The 22,871-nt window shown below is 45.4% G+C and overlaps 1 protein-coding gene across 1 annotated transcript; it reads left to right on the top strand.

Annotated features, from left to right (window-relative positions):
- The first annotated feature begins 408 nt into the window (after positions 1 to 408).
- Positions 409 to 20,547, top strand: LOC145509080 (prostaglandin E2 omega-hydroxylase CYP4F21). The gene is made up of 12 exons (XM_081497039.1): positions 409 to 606; positions 3,479 to 3,623; positions 6,389 to 6,442; positions 6,535 to 6,662; positions 13,208 to 13,329; positions 14,010 to 14,280; positions 15,188 to 15,254; positions 15,433 to 15,562; positions 19,433 to 19,566; positions 19,663 to 19,727; positions 19,915 to 19,997; positions 20,370 to 20,547. The coding sequence occupies exons 1-12, from the start codon at positions 409 to 411 to the stop codon at positions 20,545 to 20,547; spliced, it is 1,575 nt and encodes a 524-aa protein (XP_081353165.1).
- Positions 20,548 to 22,871: the final 2,324 nt, after the last annotated feature.

The following is a 22,871-nucleotide window of genomic DNA, read 5'->3' as shown; positions in this document are numbered from 1 at the left end:
GCTGAGGGTCAAGGGGCTCGGGGTTTTGACTTGGTGTGAGGAAGGCCACTGCCCACAGCAGGGTGGCTCTAGGGAATGAGCTGGCTTGGGAGATGAGTGGATACCAATGGGTAACTAACACACACACACACACACACACACACACACACACACACACACACACAAACTGTGTGTGTCTTTCTGTCTCTTTGTCTCTATCTTTCCCTCTTCCTTTGAATTTCTCTGGTCTCTGTCCCCTCTCCCAGCCCCTGTCTGTCTGTCTCTGAGCTCTTCTCACACCGTCTCCAGCACTCACTCGGCCCCTCACTCCCTTGTTCCTCTCCTTCTATCTGTCTCTGCCTCACAGCTCAGCATCACTGCCTCTTCCTTCATCCTCAGGACTCACCCTCCACCCCTTCTGACCACAGGATGCTGCAACTGAGCCTGTCCTGGCTGGGACTCGGGCCAGTGGTAGCCTCCCTGTGGCTGCTGCTGCTGCTGGTCGGGGCCTCCTGGATCCTGGTCTGCGTCCTGGCCTGGACCTACACCTTCTACAACAACTGTCGCCACCTCCAGTGTTTTCCGCAGCCCCCAAAACTGAACTGGTTCTTCGCTCACCTCTACCTGGTGAGTTTCCTGGGAGATCCTGGGAGATCAGGAATGGGGCTCAGGCTTTGGGCTGGGGTCTGGGATGGCAGAGAAGCCAGGGAGGCCTGCGAGCCCCTCTTCCCGCACTCACTCATTCCTTTGCTCTGCCGTCGAGCCCTCCCCCACATCCTGTCTTTCCAGCCCTAGCCTGCTTTGGGGTCCATTTTCTGCCTGCCTTGCACACAGTAGTGCATCTCTGAGGTTGGGCTGCACAGAGTCTGGTCCCTTGGCGTTTCCAGTCTCCATGGTGGCCTTGAGGTCCTCTCAAGGGTGCTGTCCGGGGTCCGATCTGCATGTGGTCCTTTTCCTTCTGACTTTTCATTCTGGGCTACAGCTTCCCCACAGGAATTATCTATCACTTCCCCATCCCCACACCTCCTCTTTCCAGGATCCCTCCTTTTATCTAATTCCCCTCCCTCTACCAAGATGTCCCAAAGTGCTCATAGCCCAATCTGGATAAAGTTGGCCAATCACCACACCTTCTAAGAAGCCTTCATAGACCTCTCTCTCCTCCATGCCTGCCAACCTTGTGCCTCAGACCTTGACTCTGGCTTGGCCCTGCTCATGATTAATTAAACAGCTCAACTGTGGAATTGCTTAATAAGCACCTCCCAGTTTGACGATGGTTCTGGGAAGCAGACTACAGTCCATGGCTGGCTAATATTATGATGCAAAATAAAGGTGTGATGACCTAAGTGATGAGCATGCCATCACTTCCCTCTGTCAGGGTAAAAGGAATGGGTATCCTGCTCCTCCCATCTAACAGCCCAGCTGAGAAAGATGCCCATCTTTTCTTTCCTGTCTTGGACAAGAGCTACCACTTGGTGGAGGATTTACTGAAATTTTACTGTTTATTGTGGCAAAGTGCAGAAGGCAGGGGCATTCAGTTCAGTCGCTCAGTCGTGTCCAACTCTTTGTGACCCCATGAATTGCAGCACGCCAGGCCTCCCTGTCCATCACCAACTCCTGGAGTTTATCCAAACTCATGTCCTTCGAATTGGTGATGCCATCCAGCCATCTTATCCTCTGTCATCCCCTCCTCTTCCTGCCCCCAATCCTTCCCAGCATCAGGGTCTTTTCCAATGTGTCAACACTTTGCATGAGGTGGCCAAAGTATTGGAGTTTCAGGTTCAACATCAGTTCTTCCAATGAATACCCAGGACTGATCTCCTTTAGGATGGACTGGTTGGATCTCCTTGCAGTCCAAGGGACTCTCAAGAGTCTTCTCCAACACCACGTTCAAAAGCAACAATTCTTCGGTGCTCAGCTTTCTTCACAGTCCAACTCTCACATCCATACATGACTACTGGAAAAACCATAGCCTTGACTAGATGGACTTTGCTGGTAAAGTAATGTCTCTGCTTTTTAATATGCTATCTAGTTTGGCCGTAACTTTCCTTCCAAGGAGTAAGCGTCTTTTAATTTCATGGCTGCAATCACCATCTGCAGTGATTTTGGAGCCCAAAGAAACAAAGTCAGCGACTGTTTCCCTATCTATTTCCCATGAAGTGATGGGACCAGATGCCATGATCTTAGTTTTCTGAATGTTGAGCTTCAAGCCAACTTTTTCACTCTCCTCTCTCACTTTCATCAAGAGGCTTTTTAGTTCCTCTTCACTTTCTGCCAGGGCATTACAAATCTCCATGGGAAGATTTCCTGAGATTCTGGGTCTTGAAAGCATCTCAGCGAGTCTTCCCAGGTGGCTCTAGTGGTCAAGAACCCGCCTGCCAATGCAGGTTAGATGGAAGACAGGCGGGTTTGATCCCTGGGCTGGGAAGATGCCCTGGAGGAGGGCACAGCAACCCACTCCAGTATTCTTGCCTGGAGAATCCCATAGACAGAGGAGCCTGATGGACTGCAGTCCATGGGGTTGCCAAGTCGGACATGACTGAGGCGACTTAGCACACAAGGCACAGTGAGTCTTGGAGGCAGCAGGAATGTTACAAAGTTACTGCATTTCTGCCCTCCCCTGTAAGGGCTTGGTCACAGAGTCTGGTCTTGGTCACTTTTCCTTCCTGCGGTCCCTTTTGCAGTGTGACCTCAGCTGAGTCACTCTCCCTCTCTGGACCAATCTCACCAAGTGCTTTGAATTCTCAGTTTGGTACTTGAGGAGAAGGGAGCAGGTCACAAAGGTGAACATGACTTACATTCATCTGCCAAGAGTCCCTGGGGATATTTGTCAGGTTTGAACGAGGCATCCTGAGGGAGAGGATACTTTACTAGGGGGCAACCCACACTTCTTTCCCTTTGGGTGCATAAGGTGTCAGCTTCTTCAATTATAAATGGCGTAATTGAAAGTCATATCCATGGGTTGCAGAGAAATAGGCAGAACGTACTCTGCATGGAGCCAGTTTGGGGAGGGGGTTTCATGGGTCAGAGCTGCTGTCATGAGTGAGGGGCAGAATTCACGTCTGTCCTTTGGGATCAGCAGGGTATGGAAAGCCCCAGATCTGCAGATGATTTACTGCAAGGAACTGCAGGCTGTTTGGACCAGCCAGAATAGGAGAGGTTGTGGGACCAAAACCCAGGGACAAGTACTGAGGCCACCCGGCTACCTACAAACCTCTCCAGTGGGGGATCTCTTTCTGTGGCCACCCCTGGGGCTGAGACCATTCCCAGGACAATAAAAAGTTTGGCTTCTCAAGATAAAGTCATCCTATCTGTGGGCAAAGAGCCTGTCTTATCCCTGTGCTCTGGAGTATCTCCTTGGGACTTGGAGATGCTCCAGGGCCACTCCTCCCCATGAGGGAAGGAGCAGTAGGAAGCAGAGATTCCCTCCATCTGTGCGGGATCTGACACACTGTCCACTGCAGTGGTTCTTCTTGGGAGTGATGTCCTTACATGGTTTCAGGTCTCCCCGACAGAGCAGGGCTTGAGAAAATTAACCCAGCTGTCTGCTGACTACCCCCATGGATATATGATCTGGTTTGGCCCCATCACTCCCATGATCGTTTTCTGCCACCCTGACATGCTCCGGAGCATCACCAATGCCTCAGGTACCCATGCAGAGCTTGTGGTGGTGGGTGTCATGACACATTTGAGGGATTCTAGCCCCTCCTTGCCAACTTTTTATGTGGCCCCTATAGGACCCTGGCCCCCCTTCCTCTCTTCTCTCTCAGCCACTTCCTCTTTGCTTCATGCATTTATCAAGTTCCATCGCACTGACTCTTGTTTCTTCCCATGGTCAATTGGACCCCAGCCTTGTACCCTGCTGAAGTTCGTCCCCAATCTCAAGGTCTCAGGTCTGGACAGAGAGATTCTTGACCTGGTGTGGTTGGCCAGGAGCTGGCCAGCAGGAGATGGGCTGTGGCAATCCAGAGAAGAAACAAGATTCTCTGCTGGGGTGTGCTGGAAGGCTTCCTGGAGGAGGAGGTGCTGGAACTAGGTCTGGAACAATGAGAAGAAAATACTTCAAAGCAGAGGGGTAGAGTGATGCAGTGGGCATCCATAGTATCCCAGGCCCCCTGCCAGGCTGGCCCTCAGTCTCACTCATCTGCAGACCCAGAGCAATGAAGGCTTCTGGCTGGTGCAGGATTGGGGGCTGCTCTTCCTGTGACATCCACTTCTCTGGTGGGTCCATTTCATTTATCCTATTCTGTGTCTCAGCCACACTAGTTCAGTGCTCTCCTTCTCCAGTCCCCAGGAATCTCCCTGAGGAGACTCCATCCCACCCTGTCTCCCTTCCCTTTCCCTCTGCCCCTCCCATCTGAGACAGACCAGGGGAATGGGCAGCTTCTGAAAGAGACATAATTTCAGACACCAGAATGCTGAATGACTCTGGGAAGGGTCCTGGCTCTCTCTGGCTGCTGAAGTCTCTTTCAGCTGTTAGTGGTGGAAATGCCACCCTGTATGGTCTAAGCAAAGAAAGGAAATCAACTGACTGTAAACTCCAAGGAGGGCTGTCTTCAGGCCCAGCTGGATCCAGGTCTTAAACAATGTTATCAGAAATCTGTTTTCATCATTTAGTGTTCATCTGTGATGGCTTTACTCTTCTCCTGGTAAAACTGAATCTCAGAAGCTCAATCTCCATTGAAAAGGGAGTTCATTTACAAGAGTTTTAGGAAAAGTTGAGGATTCCTTTTAATTTGTCTTATTTGGGTCATAGGATCAATTCCTGCAAGCCTAAGATTCTGAGCATCCAGTCTTGGCACTGTAGGGTCCACTGAACTATTGTTTTGGGGCTCAGAGCAATTGGATAATTAAGAATTCAGGCCATGACTAAAGAGTCTTGGGCTGGTGTCTCAGGTTTACTGTCTGGGAGAACTGCACAAGGGACTCCATCATTGAGAGCCTCAGTTTCCTTATCTGCAATATGGGGATGAAAGAGAAGTCAGGTGAACATAATGTTTGGGATCCAAACAGGGAAAGACCTTTTCTATCCCTGTACCAGAGGGACCACAAAAGTTGTGTATGGCCAATGTGGGGAGGGAGCCCAGGAGAAAGCTCTGGACAGACGAGAAGCTGCCGGAGGTGACTCATGGACTCAGGTGTGGATCTCTGCCCTGCAAATCCTTGCCTCTGGTAGCCTAGAAGAGTGTGAATTGGGTCCTTTCTGTTCCTCTCCAGATTCAGAGCTGGGAGGAAGGTCTCCTGTACACACAGGGCCTGGCCAGCACCTATGGGGATGTGTGCTGCTCGTGGGGGGGCCCTGGCATGTGGTCATCTGCATCTTGCACCCCACCACTCCAGGTAGACATGGCTTGCCTGCTGCCCAGTCCTCTGTGTTGGGTGCAGACATAGGGGGCTGTGGTAGAGATGCCTCTGCCTCTTTCTTAGCTGGACTCTCACCTGCCTACTTCCAGTCATGTCTACTCATGCCTAGGGCATATCTGTGTCCCGTCAGCTTTATGTTTCTACCTGGTTTCTGATTACAGCTGGTACATGTTTTACCTGGTGACACCTGGTATATGATTAAACGTGGGCTCAAATAGACATGGTCTCAGTCACATCTGGAGTTGCTTCAGCTGTGGCCAAGGATATCTGAGGCATTTTGGGGTCTGTCTTTTTCTTGCCTGAGATGTCTGGTTCTCCTGCTTGTCACATCTTGGTCATGTTTCAGGTTTGTTTGAGGTCTGGGACTCAGGGTCACTTTCAGACATGCTAGTGACCTTATGTAATCTTGTGTGATGCCCATCTTAGGGTATGTCTGAGTCATGTCTGGGGCCCAGCTGGGGACACACCTGGTTCAGGTCTGTGACATTAGTGTATGTAAGCCCTGTGTGGGGCTCATGTGGGGCAAATTCAGGCCAAGTTAGGTTGTCTTCAGGTCTGTGCCAGAACATGTTGTATCATATCAGGTTGTATCATGCATGTTGGGGTCATGTCAGGACATGTTAACACATGGGGCCTTGTCACATATCTCAGGAGAGGTCAGAGTGTTGGGGCAGACATGGTGTTCTAGGTCCCCATAAAGATATTTTGTAGAGTGCTAGGCTATGCTTGTGTCTTCATAACATGTTGGACCATGTAGGAGCCATGTCAGGGAATGTTGGGGCATGTTGTATCTTGTTGGAGTGTTTCTGAGCACCTAAGAGTTGTGTCTATGGGCTCTGCCTGTGCTCTCTTCTGTTCTGCAGCCTGGTCTGGTATCCCCCTCCCACCACCTCTCCACCTGGCTTCTGGCTTCCTATGCTCTTGGCCCCATTCCTGCTATGCAGGGCTTGGAGGGGGAATGCAGATTCCTGGCTGGGATCCTCTATTCCACACAAAATTTCCTCCTTTCCCCATCTCCCTGGCCCCTGATGATCCTCCTTCATGTCAGCTGCTGTTGCACCCAAAAGCATGGAGTTATACAACTTTCTGAAGCCATGGCTGGGTGAGTAACTGGGAGTGAAGGGAATTGGGGACATCCCTGGGGACCAAGGGGAAGGTCTTTCTTTGCCCACTCCCCGTGGCTGTCTCTGATAGGGGATGGACTCCTGCTGAGTGCTGGAGACAAGTGGAGCAGGCACCGTCGCATGCTGACGCCTGCCTTCCACTTCAACATCCTGAAGCCCTATATGAAGATTTTCACCAACAGTGCAGACATCATGCACGTAAGTCTCTTGAACCCAGGGTCCCAGCTGGAGTCTTGGAGATAACGGGGGCTCAGAGACGTCTTGTCTGGAACCTGGCTCTTGTGGGTGATTTTAAGGCCATGGGCTCTTCCTTTCTGAACCTTGGTTTCCACAGTTGAAAAATAAGGATTATGTGATCCCTGCTTTGTAGGGTGGCCAAGATGATCTAACGGAATCATGTCTCTGGCACATAAGAGATGCTCAGAAGGTGTTAGTTTCTACATTTCCGTCAAAGAGGCCTTGGAATCTTGAGACATGTTTGGTAAAAATGATGAATATTTTGTAGTAGTTATTCTAGAGTAACAAGTCACTTAAAAACAGTAAGTGCTTAGTATTGAGAAGTCTGTGAGTCAGTTGGCTGGTTCTTCTGGATGTAGATTGGGCCACTGGTATATCTGTGATCAGATATGAAGTTTTGCTGATCTAGGGTCATTCTCACATATTTGGCTCTTGGCTGGCTGCAGGCTGATCTCAGATGGCCTTACTCCGGGCAAAGGACTTCCTTTCATGTGATTCTCTCCCTTTAGAATGCATTTCAGGTTTGTTCACATGGCAGAAGCAGGGTTCCAACAGCCTGACAGGAAGCTGCAATGCTGCTTGGGAGCTTGGTTTGAGACGATCTACTCATCATTTCCATCAGACTCTATTGGGCAAAGCAGGGCTTCCCCTGGTGTCTCAGTGGTAAAGAATCTGCCAACAATGCAGGAGACACGGATTTGATTCCTGGGTTGGGAACATCCCCTGGAGGAGGGCATGGCAACCCATTCCAGTATTCTTGCTGGGAGAATCCCATGGACAGAGGAGCCTAGAGGGCTGTGGTCCATGAGTTCTCAAAGAGCTGGACAGGACTGAACCAACTAAGCATAGCACACATTGGCCAAAGTAGATCCAACGCCAGCTCAGAATCAAAGGATGGTAAAGTAGGCTCCACCTACTAACAGAAGTTACTGAAAAAGCACATTGCAAAGGGTTTGGATATATACACATGGGGAAGGTCAGGAATTTGTGACATGGTTGTGTCTTTTCCATATTGCAAGCTGACAAGAGAGCTTGTTACTGTTTTGTAGATTCTGTCAGAAGACATGAGAGTCCTGGGTCACTGACAAAGGATAGATTTTTACTCTTGGCATAGCAAATGACACCTTCTTCTTGCTTATTTTCGTTCTTCCTCCAAGTCAACAAATCCCATATGGATGACACAGGTGGACTTTGACTGGTACTCAAGTAGTATGTTTTATTATAGGGTAGAAGAATACTAGATTTAGGGTGTCTGTGACTTTTAGAACTAGAAGCAAGACTGATATTTGCCCAGGAGGAGACTTTACCTCACTCTTAAAGATTGTTTGCTGCAAACACAACTCCGAGAAATAGCCCAGGTAAAGAACATCATGGACTAACAATTTTTTGGCATACCCAGCAAGATTATGCAAGGGTACTCAGGGCTCATGGAGAACTACCTCCCTAAACATAGGGACAGCTTATTCATAAATTTCCAACATGGAATTTCGGCTTAAGATGGCGGAGGAATAGGACGGGGAGACCACTCTCTCCTCCACAAATTTATCGAAAGAACATCTGAACGCTGAGGAAACTTCACAAAACCACTTCTGAAGGCTGGCAGAGGACGTCAGGCATCCACAAAGACAGCGCATTATCTTCAAAAGAAGGCTGAAATTAGATACTGAAGAGACCTCCAAACAGAAGCCAAATAAACAGAGGGAAGCGCCTTGGAAGTGACAGGCCAACAGATTAAAATCCCTGTAGTTAATACCAACTGCATTGAAAGGGACCTATAGATCTTGAAAAGTATAAGCAGGAACAAGGATCTATCTGAAACTGAGCAGACCCCACACTGCTCACAACAGCTCCAGAGAAAGTCCGGGATATATATTATTTTTTCTATTTTTTTAAAATTTTTTTTCTCTTCCTTCCTTTTTCTTCAAGTCCTCTATTACACCTTTAACTTTCATTTTCATAACCCACTATTAACTTGCAAAAAAAGAAAAAACAACCCTATTTTTGAAGCAAACTGCATACATATATCTTATACCTTTTGTGTTTTCTTTTTTTACTGTTTTTTTCCTGTTTTACTTTTTTTTACTGTTTCTTTTTTTACTGTTTTACTGTTTTTTTTTCTTTTCACACTGTTTCTTTTTTTCTTTTTTTTATATTGTAAGTTTTATAAGAGTCTAACCTCTACTGTAGATTTTTAATCTTTGTTTTACATATTTGATATCAATTTTGTACATTTAAGAACCCAATCTTTAGGACCCATTTTTACTCAGGAGTGTGATCTCTGGCCTGATTACTCTCTCCCCCTATTGATGCTCTTTCTTCTCCCCCAGGGAACCTCTATCTCCCACCCTCCTCCTTCTCTTCTCAACCCAATTCTGTGAATCTCTGAGGGTGTTCTGGGTACCAGAGAACACTTCAGGAACAGGATACTGCCCAGATCTCTCTCTCCCCTCTTGATTCCTCCCTTTCTACTCATGCTCACCTCTATTACCTTCCTCCCCCCTCTCTATGTATCTCTGTGAACCACTCTGAGGGTTCCAGACTGTGGAAAGCACAGAGGGAAGTGCTTACTGGCTAGATTGCTCTCTCCACATTTGAATTCCCCTCTTCCCCTCCTGGTCACCTCAAACCCCCCCCACCACATCATCTCTCCATGTAACTCAGTGAACCTTTCTGGGTATCCCTCACTGTGGAGAATCTTTTCACCATTAACCTAAAAGTTTTATTATTGATGCTGTATGGATGGAGAAGTCTTGAGGCTACTGCAAGAATAAGACTGAAAGCCAGGGGAAACATTAATTAATAAGAGACCATCCAATAGCCTCCACATATACACTGGAACCAAGCTCCACCCAAGAGCCAATAAGTTCCAGAGCAAGACATACCACACAAATTCTCCAGCAACGCAGGAACATAGACCTGAGCATCAATATACAGGCTGCCCAGAGGCACACCAAATCCATAGACATCTCAAAAATTAATACTGGTCACTCCATCGCACTCTAGAGAGCAGAAATCCAGCTCCACCCACCAGAACACCGACACAAGCTCCCCCAACCAGGAAGCCTTGACAAGCCACCTGTCCAACCCCACCCATAGTGAGGAACCTCCACAATAAAGAGGAACTTCATACTACCAGAATACAGAAAGGCCACGCCTAACACAGCAATCTAAACAAGATGAAAAGGCAGAGAAATACTCAGCAAGTAAAGGAAAATGAGAAATGCCCACCAAACCAAACAAAAGAGGAGGAGATAGGGAATCTATCTGAAAAAGAATTTAGAATAATGATAATAAAAATGATCCAAAATCTTGAAAGCAAAATGGAGTTACAGATAAATTGCCTGGAGACAAGGATTGAGAAGATGCAAGAAATGTTTATCAAGGACTTAGAAGAAATAAAAAGGAATCAATATATAATGAATAATGAAATAAAGGAGATAAAAGACACTCTGGAGGGAACCTACAGTAGAATAATGGAGGCAGAAGATAGGATAAGTGAGGTAGAAGATAGAATGATGGAAATAAACGAAGCAGAGAGGAAAAAAGAAAAAAGAATCAAAAGAAATGAGGAAAACCTCAGGGACCTCTGGGACAATATGAAACGCCCCAACATTCGAATCATAGGAGTCCCAGAAGAAGAAGATAAAAGAAAAGGCCATGAAAAAATACTCGAGGAGATAATAGTTGAAAATTTCCCTAAAATGAGGAAAGAAATAGTCACAGAAGTCCAAGAAACCCAGAGAGTTCCAAACAGGATAAACCCAAGGTGAAACACCCCAAGACACATATTAATCAAATTAACAAAGATCAAACACAAAGAACAAATATTAAAAGCAGCAAGGGAAAAACAACAAATAATATACAAGGGGATCCCCATAAGGATAACAGCTGATCTTTCAATAGAAACTCTTCAGGCTAGAAGGGAATGGCAGGACATACTTAAAGTAATGAAAGAGAATAATCTACAACCCAGATTACTGTACCCAGCAAGGATCTCATTTAGATATGAATGAAAATTCAAAAGCTTTACAGACAAGCAAGAGCTGAGGGAATTCAGCACCACCAAACCAGCTCTCCAACAAATGCTAAAGGATCTTCTCTAAACAGGAAACACAGAAAGGATGTTTCAACACGAACTCAAAACAACAAAGTAAATGGCAGTGGGATCATACTTATCAATAATTACCTTAAATGTAAATGGGTTGAATGCCCCAACCAAAAGACAAAGGCTGGCTGAATGGATACAAAAACAAGACCCCTATATATGCTGTCTACAAGAGACCCACCTCAAAACTAGGGACACACACAGGCTGAAAGTGAAGGGGTGGAAAAACGTATTTCATGCAAACGGAGACCAAAGAAAGCAGGAGTTTTATAGTTTCTGGTCTTACGTTTAGATCTTTAATCCATTTTGAGTTTATTTTTGTGTATGGTGTTAGGAAGTGTTCTAGTTTCATTCTTTTACAAGTGGTTGACCAGTTTTCCCAGCACCACTTGTTAAAGAGATTGTCTTTTCTCCATTGTATATTCTTGCCTCCTTTGTCGAAGAGAAGGTGTCCATATGTGCGTGCGTTTATCTCTGGGCTTTCTATTTTGTTCCATTGATCTATATTTCTATCTTTGTGCCAGTACCATACTGTCTTGATGACTGTGGCTTTGTAGTAGAGGCTGAAATCAGGCAGGTTGATTCCTCCAGTTCCATTCTTCTTCCTCAAGATTGCTTTGGCTATTCGAGGTTTCTTATATTTCCATACAAATTGTGAGATGATTTGTTCTAGTTCTGTGAAAAATACCATTGGTAGCTTGATAGGGATTGCATTGAATCTATAGATTGCTTTGGGTAGTATACTCATTTTCACTATATTAATTCTTCCAATCCATGAACACGGTATATTTCTCCATCTGTTTGTGTCCTCTTTGATTTCTTTCATTAGTGTTTTATAGTTTTCTATATATAAGTCTTTTGTTTCCTAGAGGAAAACATAGGCAAAACACTCTCCGACATAAATCACAGCAGGATCCTCCATGACCCACCTCTCAGAATATTGGAAATAAAAGCAAAAATAAACAAATGGGACCTAATTAAAATTAAAAGCTTTTGCACAACAAAGGAAACTATAAGCAAGGTGAAAAGACAGCCTTCAGAATGGGAGAAAATAATAGCAAACGAAGCAACAGACAAACAATTAATCTCAAAAATACACAAGCAACTTCTGCAGCTGAATTCCAGAAAAATAAACGACCCAATCAAAAAATGGGCCAAAGAACTAAACAGACATTTCTCCAAAGAAGACATACAGATGGCTAACAAACACATGAAAAGATGCTCAACATCACTCATTATTAGAGAAATGCAAATCAAAACCACAATGAGGTATCATTTCACACCAGTCGGAATGGCTGCTATCCAAAAGTCTACAAGCAATAAATGCTGGAGAGGGTGTGGAGAAAAGGGAACCCTCTTACACTGTTGGTGGGAATGCAAACTAGTACAGCCACTATGGAGAACAGTGTGGAGATTCCTTAAAAAACTGGGAATAGAACTGCCATATGACCCAGCAATCCCACTGCTGGACATATACACCGAGGAAACCAGAATTGAAAGAGACGAGTGTACCCCAATGTTCATCGCAGCACTGTGTACAATAGCCAGGACATGGAAGCAACCTAGATGTCCATCAGCAGACGAATGGATAAGGAAGCTGTGGTACATATACATAATGGAATATTACTCAGCCATTAAAAAAAATACATTTGAGTCGGTTCTACTGAGATGGATGAAACTGGAGCCCATTATACAGAGTGAAGTAAGCCAGAAAGAAAAACACCAATACAGTATACTAATGCATATATATGGAATTTGAAAGATGGTAACGATAACCCTATATGCGAGACAGAATAAGAGACACAGATGCATAGAACAATTTTATGGACTCGAGGGAGAAGGTGAGGGTGGGACGTTCTGGGAGAATAGCATTGAAACATGTATATTATCATATGTGGGGCAGAACACCATTCCATGTTCGATGCATGGGACGGAGGCTCGGGGCCGGGGCAATGGGATGACCAAGAGGGATGGGATGGGGAGGGAGGTGGGTGTGGGGTCCGGGAGGGGGAACACATGTGAACCCATGGCTGATTCATGTCAATGTATGGCAAAAACTATTACAATATTGTAAAGTAATTGGCCACCAACTAAAATAAATAAATTTATTAAAAAAAAATTTCCAACATGAAGGTGATGAAAGATAACATTTGCTTAGCACTTAACTTTATGCAATAAGTTGACCAAGGTTACAGAGAGAGCAGGAGGGTGAGCCAAGATTTAAAACCAGGTCTCCTGACTCCCAGTCATGAGAACTTCATGTCCTAGCAGTAACAGCTTCCACTCCCACTCAAGCCTGATACTCTCTGGAGGTGGTTTCCTGGGGCTAAGAGGCAGGGTCTGGGGGAGTCCACCCAGGTGGTTGGAAAGGGGCCCTAACTCTGTCTCCTTCTCTGTCCAGACCAAGTGGCAGTGCCTGGTCACCCAAGGCTACACCCGTCTGGACATGTTTGAACACATCAGCCTCATGACCCTGGACAGTCTGCAGAAATGTGTCTTCAGTTTTGACAGCAATTGCCAGGAGTGAGTCTCGGCCAAGGGCCTGGAAACATAAGCCATAGACCCAAGGTAGTAGACAGAGGAGGGAGGACTGACCAGAGCAATCAGGAGGGCCTTCCTGAAGGAGGTGGCTCAAAGCAGGACAACCCAGGACAGGAATAGGGAAAGAGAAGGAGCTATCCTTTCAGATAGGTAGACCTGTTTGATAAAGATCAGAAGGCTAGAATGAGAAAAGTATGTGCAATAGTGAGGAGACATGTTGGAAATAAGGTTGAAGGAGTGGGCAGGTAATATCTTAAGGACATTCTGAAGCCAGGCAAAGCAAATCTGACTCAAAAGCATCCAACTGTCATGTAGACATTGGATGTAAGAAGACTAGGGAAGGGGCTGGGCCACTGACCAGCTGGGAGAAGATAAGGTGTGAGCTGGGTGGACGGTTCTGGAAAGGATAAGGGGGCAGTGAGAGAGACAGGAGAGAAACATGATATCTAAGCTGTGCTCTGGGTGCCTGGGGCATGGAGGCAGCTCACGGAGAAGGGATGTGGGTTGAGAAGAGTCTGAAGAGTCACATCTCCTGGCTCATTCCCACACTGTATCTGTGAGCCATTTGTTCTTGGAGCCTCAATTCCTGAAGGGAGGTAGCCCCTGGCTTCTGCCCTTAGGTGTTTTAAGTTGTTGCCTCCCTTCATGCTCTCATCCTTCAGGAAGTCCAGTGAATATATTGCCGCCATCTTGGAGCTCAGTGCGCTTGTGGCACAGCGGAACCGGCAGATCTTCCTGCACATGGACTTCCTGTACTATCTCACCTCAGATGGGCAGCGCTTCCGCAAGGCCTGCCGCCTGGTACATGACTTCACAGATGCTGTCATTCAGGAGCGGCGCCAGACTCTCCCCAAGGAGAATATTGATGACTTCCTCAAGGCCAAGGCGAAGACCAAGACTTTGGACTTCATTGATGTGCTTCTGCTGACCAAGGTGGGTTCCTCTGGGATCTGAGTTCAAGAGGTAGAATGGACTTTGATCTGATCAAAGAATTTGAATGGGATGCAGAGGGTCCTGGGAAGCCATGGAAGGTGCTTGTGGAAGGGAGGGATGGGTCAGGGATAAGTTTTAGAGATGACCATGTGGAATATTGCCTGTGGGGGACTGCTAAGTCTGAAACTGTGAAGGGCCTGAGATTTCACTCAAGTGGGAAACTAATAAGTCAGTCTACCACAGAGACAGACTGTGTACATATGTATGTGTATGTACAGTATACATACAGTATCCTGGATCAGAACAGGCCATTTATTACTCATGGCAAAAATAGTAACCAGAGTAGAACTGTAGCTCTGCTACCCCATTCCTAAATTCCTTTGATGGCTCAAGTATGCTATTACCTGTACATGCAATCATACTTGCATCACAGTACAAGTACATACCTCCAGATTTTGAAATTTGGAACTTATACAAGACAGCTGATACATTTGCCCCTTTCTCCCCATGGGGAGAGAGAGACACACACACAGGGAGAGAGATTATTCTCGAGCTTAAACAAATTCTTTTTGGTGAGAAGGCAAAGTCTAAAGTTTTTGTATTTTTATAACCCAGGTTGTAACCCAGGTTGCCAGGAACTTTTTTTTTCCTCCAGAAATCCCTCATTATTTTGAAATATAAAAATATTTATGGGTGACTGATTATTTTTTCACCAGGGACAACACAGGAGACAAAGAGGTCAAAGAGGAGGTCTCTGGGATGGGGCCTCTGGTGACAGAGTGCACAGGCGGTTTAAAATTTCAGGGTGGGCTTGGGTCTCTCTCTGAATGGATAATGGGGCTTCAGAGATTGTCTCAGTTTAGCCTCAGAGACCCTCTGAGCTAGTGGGATCTTGCTTTCTCTCCAGGATGAAAATGGGAAGGGATTGTCAGATGAAGACATCCGGGCTGAAGCTGACACCTTTATGTTTGAGGGTGAGGCCCCAGTGTGAGACAAATAGGGATAGGGTGTCTCTAAGCCCAGGAACTAGTCCAGTGGACCCTGGACCACCCCATCCCTCTCCATCCTCCTCATGGGCTTTATCATGGGGATGTTGTCCGCCCTGTGGTGCTGAAGTAGTCCAGAGACACAAGTCTTTCTGGATGCCCCCAGGCCATGATACTACAGCCAGTAGCCTCTCCTGGATTCTGTACAACCTTGCAAAGCACCCAGAATATCAGGAGCGCTGCCGGCAGGAGGTGCAAGAGCTCCTGAGGGACCGTGAGTCTAAAGAGATTGAATGGTGAGTACAAGTCCTCATGGCCTTTTTCTGAGTCCTTCTCATTGCCTCTGCTCCCTGGCTGGGGAAGAAAGAAATTTTTTTGTGCATTCTGTCACTCAGTGGAAATAGGAACAGAGCCCAGAGGCAGGATCTCATACTCAGCATGTGTGTGTGCATGTGCACGCGTGCTAAGTTGCATCAGTTGTGTCCGGCTCTGTGTGACTGTATGGACTATGGCCCCATCAGGCTCCTCTGTCTATAGGATTCTCCAGGCAAGAATACTGGAGTGGATTGCCATGCCCTCCTTCAGGGGATCTTCTTAACCCAGGGAAGGAATCTGCATCTCTTGGATCTCCTGAGCTGGCAGGCAGGTTCTTTACCACTAGTGCCACCTGGGAAGCCCACTCAGCATGGATAGGGGGACAAAATTTCCTGGCTTTTGGCAGAGAATCTGGATTTCTGAGATAATTAGCAACAATATGTGAGGACAGATGTTGCCACTTAGCACACATTCAGTAAGTGAACTTTGCCTCCACTCCCTTACTGTTTTCTCTGAAATTACATGTTTTCAAACATCTTCACTTTCTGAGTATTTGCTTATCTCCTGCCCCTTAATTCCTCGTATTGTTTAGTCTAGGGTTCACTAGGATCACCTGCGTATTAAAGTCATTCAACTCCTTTCTTGGAACATCTGCAGCTTCATCCATATAATCCCTGCTTAGGAAACACTGCCATACTCCCTCTCCATCCCCAGTTCTATGCCGTCTCCAATTCTTCCCAGCCCCATTCTGTATCCTGGAGACTCAGGTAGAACCAGACCCAGTCTTTGCTTTTTAGGAGCTCCTAACCTGGTGCAGAAATAGTCCCAGGTCAGGACACTCCCAGTGTACATGGGCAGGGCTGGGATTTGGAGCAAGAGGGGCCAAGTTGAAGGTGGAAAGAAGTGTCTCAGCAGAGACTCTGAGATATAATCAGTAGATATTTGGGTGCATTTGAGGTACATTTAGGTCAAGAAGACAGCTGGGAGAAAATGAAGAACTTGGGGAAAAGGATGAGAAAGAGGGAGAGTGAGAGAGAGAGAGAGAGAGAGGAAGGAGGGAGGGAGGAGTTTGACTTAAATATATAATTGACCTGTGGAAAGCAGATTACCTCATAATATTAATACACAGTATTCCAGAGTGTGGAGTGGGTATCTATTTTTGGATATTCAGGGAATCTTTAGGCTTTTAATCAAGTCTAAAATTTTAGCAAAGAGATCATATTCACACATTGTTAACTCAACCTTAGATACTCTTGTTGCTATGGTAAACCATATATTCTATCTGGATCGAGAAATATAAGTTTAATTGGAAAATATACATTCACATTTCTTGTTAAGTTTAATTCATGTATTTTATATCATCACCATCATTTTTTCTTTTATTATTTTTCTAACTAATTGTTATTTCAAATAGAAAAACTGATAATTTATTAATATAAATTTATTGCCCAGTGAACATGCTGCTGCTGCTGCTGCTAAGTCGCTTCAGTCGTGTCCGACTCTGTGCGTCCCCATAGACGGCAGCCCACCAGGCTCCGCAGTCCCTGGGATTCTCCAGGCAAGAATACTGGAGTGGGTTGCCATTTCCTTCTCCAGTGCATGAAAGGGTAAAGTGAAAGTGAAGTCGCTCAGTCGTGTCCGACTCTTAGCGACGCCATGGACTGTAGACTACTAGGCTCCTCCGTCCATGGGATTTTCCAGGCAAGAGTACTGGAGTGAACATAGGAAATGCTAAATATTGAGTCTCATATCCACAAGAAAAATAAAGATTGTTTCCTAAAATCTCTGGAACAATGGGGAAGCTACATGTAAGTTCATCATGTAGTTAATTCATTCAAAAAGTTAATTCATCCTGCTTCTCATGTCTTATAAGAAAGTAACATCCACATGAATCAAATATTGAAAAAATGATGGAGTCTTAAAGGCTCTAGAAGAAACCATGGGAAGTTATAGCTCCAGAGTAGGGAAGACTCTATTTTTGAGACAAATCCTAAGAGATGTACAAGAAAAGATTGATATACTATTTCATGAAATAGATAAATAGCAGTGCGTATGGTATTCAGTATGCTAGTATACAATTTTTTAATGCAAAAATACCTCTGGAAGGATACATAAAAAATAATCACTAGACAAACTATGAGAAAGGGAGATAAATGCTGTTTGTCCATAGGGTTGGTGTTTTGCAGTTTTCCAATTTTGAGCTAGTTAACTGTATTTCAGTTCAGTTCAGTTCAGTCACTCAGGCGTATCTAGCTCTTTGTGTCCCCATGGACTGCAGCATGCCAAGCTTCCCTGTCCATCACCAGCCTCCGGAGCTCACTCAAACTCATGTCCATTGAGTCCGTGATGCCATCCAGCCATCTTATCCTCTGTCATCCCCTCCTCCTCCTGCCTTCAATCTTTCCCAGCATCAGGGTCTTTTCAAATAAGTCAGTTCTTCACATCAGGTGGCCAAAGTATTGGAGTTTCAGCTTCAACATCAGTCCTTCCAATGAACACCCAGGACTGATCTCCTTTAGGATGGACTGGTTGGATCTCCTTGCAGTCCAAGGGACTCTCAAGAGTCTTCTCCAACACCACAGTTCAAAAGCATCAATTCTTCGGTGCTCAGCTTTCTTTATAGTCCAACTCTCACATCCATACATGACTACTGGAAAATACAAAGCTTTGACTAGACAGATCTTTGTTGGCAAAGTAATGTCTCTGCTTTTTAATATGCTGTCTAGGTTCATCATAGTTTTTCTTCCAAGGAGTAAGCGTTTTTTAATTTCATGGCTGCAGTCACCATCTGCAATGATTTTGGAGCCCAAGAAAATAAAGTCTGTCTTTGGTTACCCCATCTATTTGCCATGAAGTGGTGGGACTGGATACCTTAGTTTTCTGAATGTTGAGTTTTAAGCCAACTTTTTCACTTTCCTCTTTCACTTTCATCAAGAGGCTCTTTAGTTCTTCTTTGCCTTGGCTTCCCTGGTGGCTCAGAGGGTAACTGTATTTAATTATTTTTAATTGGGGGATAATTGCTTTACAATGTTGTGTTGGTTTCTGCCATACAACAACATGAATCAGTCATAACTACACACACACACACACACACACACACACACACACACACACACACACACACACCCTCCCTCCTGAGCCTGCCTCCTATCAGCTCCTTATCCTACCACTCTAGGTCATCACAGAGTGCTAGGCTGGGCTCCTCATGTTATATAGCAGCTTCCCTCTAGCTATCTATTTTACACATGGTAGTGTATATTTGTCAATGCTACTTTCTAAATTCTACTGGATCTTATCTTCAGTTCTTATAAAAACTTTTCCAGTGAATTCTCTTGTTTTCTAAGTATAAAATCACTGTCTGCCAAAATGATGCATTTATTCCCACATTTCAAATGGCATCACTCTCCTTTTTTTCTCCTGTTTAATTGCATTAGCTAGTATCTCTAGTCCTGTAATAAATAAGATAAACATTGAATTTGTTTCTTGCTCATTTACCTTTTGATTTTGCAATCTTGCCGTAAAGAATGTTCCACATTTATACAAATTTGTAAATATTTCTATGGTTCACTTTTTGTTGATTTGTTCAGAAAAGCTTCTAAAAATATCTGACTAAATTTTGTCTAGTACTTCTGTGATATTGCTTTTCTTTTCTCTTTTTAAAAACCATTTTATTGAGGTATGATGACCAAAGAAAAAGCTGTATATATTTATTTATATGACTTAATGAGTTTGGAGATATTTGATCTGTCTGTGATTTTGTTCTAGGCAGAAAGGATCTTATAGGGCACCAGGAGGGCTGGGATGGTGTCTCTCTTTTTTCGCCTTAGATAATTGTCATGGGGGTTCCTTAGGGACGACCTGACCCAGTTGCCCTTTCTGACCATGTGCATCAAGGAGAGTCTACGATTGCACCCCGCTGTCACCAGTATTTCCCGCTGCTGTACCCAGGATATTGTGCTCCCAGATGGCCGGGTCATCCCCAAAGGTGACCATAATGATTAGGGGAGGAGGTTCCTGGTGAGGAAGAGGGGCCCATCAGGCAGATTGGACCTAGTTCTGACTGGTCCCTCCTCTCCCACAGGTGTTATCTGCCTCATCAGTATTTTCGGGACCCACCACAACCCATCTGTGTGGCCAGACCCTGAGGTGATGTCTCCCCCACGCCATACCTCCATCATCCCTGTCCATTCACCTTGGGGGACCCAGGGGAGACTACAGAATTCTGATTAGCAAATCAGATATCACCTCCCTCCCATTATACACACATCTGCCTCTCCAAGGATGGACGTCCTGGGCGATACCACCCAGTAACCCTGTCTTGTCTTGCCCCCAGGTCTATGACCCCTTCCGCTTCGACCCAGAAAACATCAAAGGGAGGTCACCTCTGGCTTTTATTCCCTTCTCAGCAGGTCCCAGGTGAGGGCATTGGGCATTTGAGGTGAGGATGGAGTGGTGGGGGCGGGGGTCTGGGGCTGAGATTCCAGACGTGACTGTGGGGGCAAGGAAGGGGCAAAACTGCAGGTGGTCAGAATTCTGGCACTCCTTCTCTCCCCTCCCCCGGGAATGGTAGTGGGTGCAAAGTGGGATCTGCAGTATGCTGAGAGCGGGGTTCCATTTTCTGTTGGTCTGCATTCTAGACTGAGGTCTGGGCTAGGCTCAGGAGATATGCAGGTCCACGAGAGGGGTCCCAGGCATGGTTAGCTTTCTCTATCTCTGCCAGTCAGATTTCAGGTGCTGTGGGGCTGAGATGAGGGTTCCGTGTAATCAGAGCCCCAACTCCTTCCACAGGAACTGCATTGGACAGACGTTTGCCATGACTGAGATGAAGGTGGTCCTCGCTCTCACCCTGCTACGCTTCCGTTTTCTGCCAGACAAGGAGGAGCCACGCAGGAAGCCGGAGCTGATTCTGCGCGCAGAGGGTGGACTTTGGCTGCAGGTGGAGCCACTGAGCGCAGGCCCTCAGTGACTCAATGACCCACTACCACCCTGCCTGGGACTCTCTATCGTCAAAAGGGCCCAGAGCGCCCCCTGCTGGCTCTCAGTGAGACTCAGGCAAACATGACAGCAGCATTTTATTCCTGGGAGTCTGCAACGGCCTCACCCCAGTTCCGTTCATGTTTGCCTGAGTCTCACCGAGAGCCAACAGGGGGCGCTCTTGGCGCTTTTGAAGATACAGAGGGTGGGCGTGGTTGAGTGGAGGCGGGGCCAGTTGCCATGTGCCCGAAATTACCTCTTCAGCTGACTACCAGACTGGCGCGGTGGTAGAGAATCTACCTGCCAATGCTGGAGATGCAAGAGACGCGGGTGGGATCCCTGGGTCGGGAGTATTCCCTGGAGAAGGAAATGACAACCCACTCCAGTATTCTGGACTGGAAAATTCCATGGACAGAGGAGCCTGTCAGGTTACAGTTCATGAGGTCGCACTGAGCACACATGGATATATGCACGGCTGACTACAGGATCCTATACTGATGGCTGGTTCTCCCAGAACCCAAACATGGGCAATAGGAAGCCACATGAGGTGTTTGAGCAGAAGAGGGACCAGGGTTAAGGGTGGACTTAAGAGGTGGCGAGTGCTCTTCAATATATGTTGGAGTCTGGGAGGAGTCTAACATATGTGAGTACATCAAATCTATGGTTACTCCAGATCTCCAATGAACATGGAAAAAATAAAACAAAGACATGCGTACTAAAACTCTAGGCTCCCCAGGTAGTCTCTCTAAATTAAGTAACTGGGAAGTGGTTTTCAGACTTCCTGTCAGTACCCCCACTCATATACCAGACCCCCCCCCATCCTCCATGTTCAGAGCCTTCAGCATCATGCATCAGAGTGGTGCATTTGTAACAAATGATTAACTTACATTGACACAATATTATCATCCAAAGTCCATAGTTTACATTACAGTTCACTTTCAGTGTTGTCCATTCTATGGATTTTGGTGAACAGATAATGGCATGTATCCATTATTATAGTACCACACAGAATATTTCACTGCCCTCAAACCCTCCCAGAGGTCTGCCGATTTCATCTATACCGCCCCTCAACTCCTGGCAACCAGCAATCTTTTTACTGTCTCCATAGTTTTGCCTTTTCCAGAATGTTGAATAGTTGAAATTACATGATATGTAACCTTTTCAGGTTAGGTTCTAGCACTTAGTAATGAGAGAGTCATTTCCTAGGCAGGTTGATAAGAAGTCTAGGGGTCCCCAAGGAGAGAGGGGTCTGGAATTCTCAAGGAGGAAGAAAGGACAAACTTTTTTTCCCTCTACATTCCTTAGGATTATATAACAATAATGTATCCTGCTTGAGGCCAGTCTCTGGAAAAAAACCTTCTGGCTAATTCTCTTATCTTAAAGTGTAAATTATGGGAGTAGGTCTGGTGAGGTCTTTACAACCTCCAGACATTCTTTTGATTCACTGTAATAACTAATTTGAGAGTATATAATTCCATTGTTAACACTATCAAGGGGGTACTCTTTCTGCCCCCTTCTGATGTCTATGTCAGAAGGTTTCTCTATCCCTTTTATACTTTAATAAACTCTATTGCACAAAAGCTCTGAGTGATTAAGTCTCGTCTCTGGCCCTGGATTGAATTCTTCTCCTTCGGAGGCCAAGAATCCCGGCGTCTTTTCGTGGGTTCAGCAACAACCTTTCAGTAATATGCATTTAAATTTTCTCCATGTGTTTTCATGGCTTAATAGCTCATTTCTTTTTAGTGCTGAATAATATTCCATTGTCTGGATGTACCATGGGTTATCTATCTATTCATCTACTCCGATTTCTTTTTAATCAAGTTCATATATTAGTAAACACAAATAAATATTTAAATGAAACAGTATCAAATACAAAAAAATGAGAAGAAGAAAACCAAATAAAAACAAACCCTAAGAACACCCAGAAAGTTAGTAAATCTAAATTATTTCCTTGTGAAACAAAAACTTATGTGTAACTAACAGAGTATAATAGTAGAATGTTTAAAATTTCCACCATTCTTTTGGACAAAGAGAAAAGGGATATTGATTCATCCAATAAAAGCCTGGTCAATAGGAAAACTAGCCCTTCTTTCAATAATCATCTTTATTTGGAAGTCTGATAGCTGTCTCAGACTTGTTATGTCCAAACTAAATTCTTGATTTTTCTTTCACCCCCAGACCTCTGGGGAATCCTGTAATGATTCCAAAAGTGGTTTTGTTGACTCAGTTTCCAGACATGTGCGTTTTAAAGATATTTTTTGTGATTTAATTATAGTGCAATTAGTAAAACACATAGACAATAGATGGCTTTGGGAT

This window comes from Giraffa tippelskirchi, chromosome 6 (genome assembly GCF_054371585.1).
Source record: "Giraffa tippelskirchi isolate mGirTip1 chromosome 6, T2T-mGirTip1v1.2.pri, whole genome shotgun sequence".
Lineage (NCBI taxonomy): Eukaryota > Metazoa > Chordata > Mammalia > Artiodactyla > Giraffidae > Giraffa > Giraffa tippelskirchi.
Note: the sequence above shows the minus strand (reverse complement) of the source record. Positions and strands in the feature narration are given on the sequence as shown.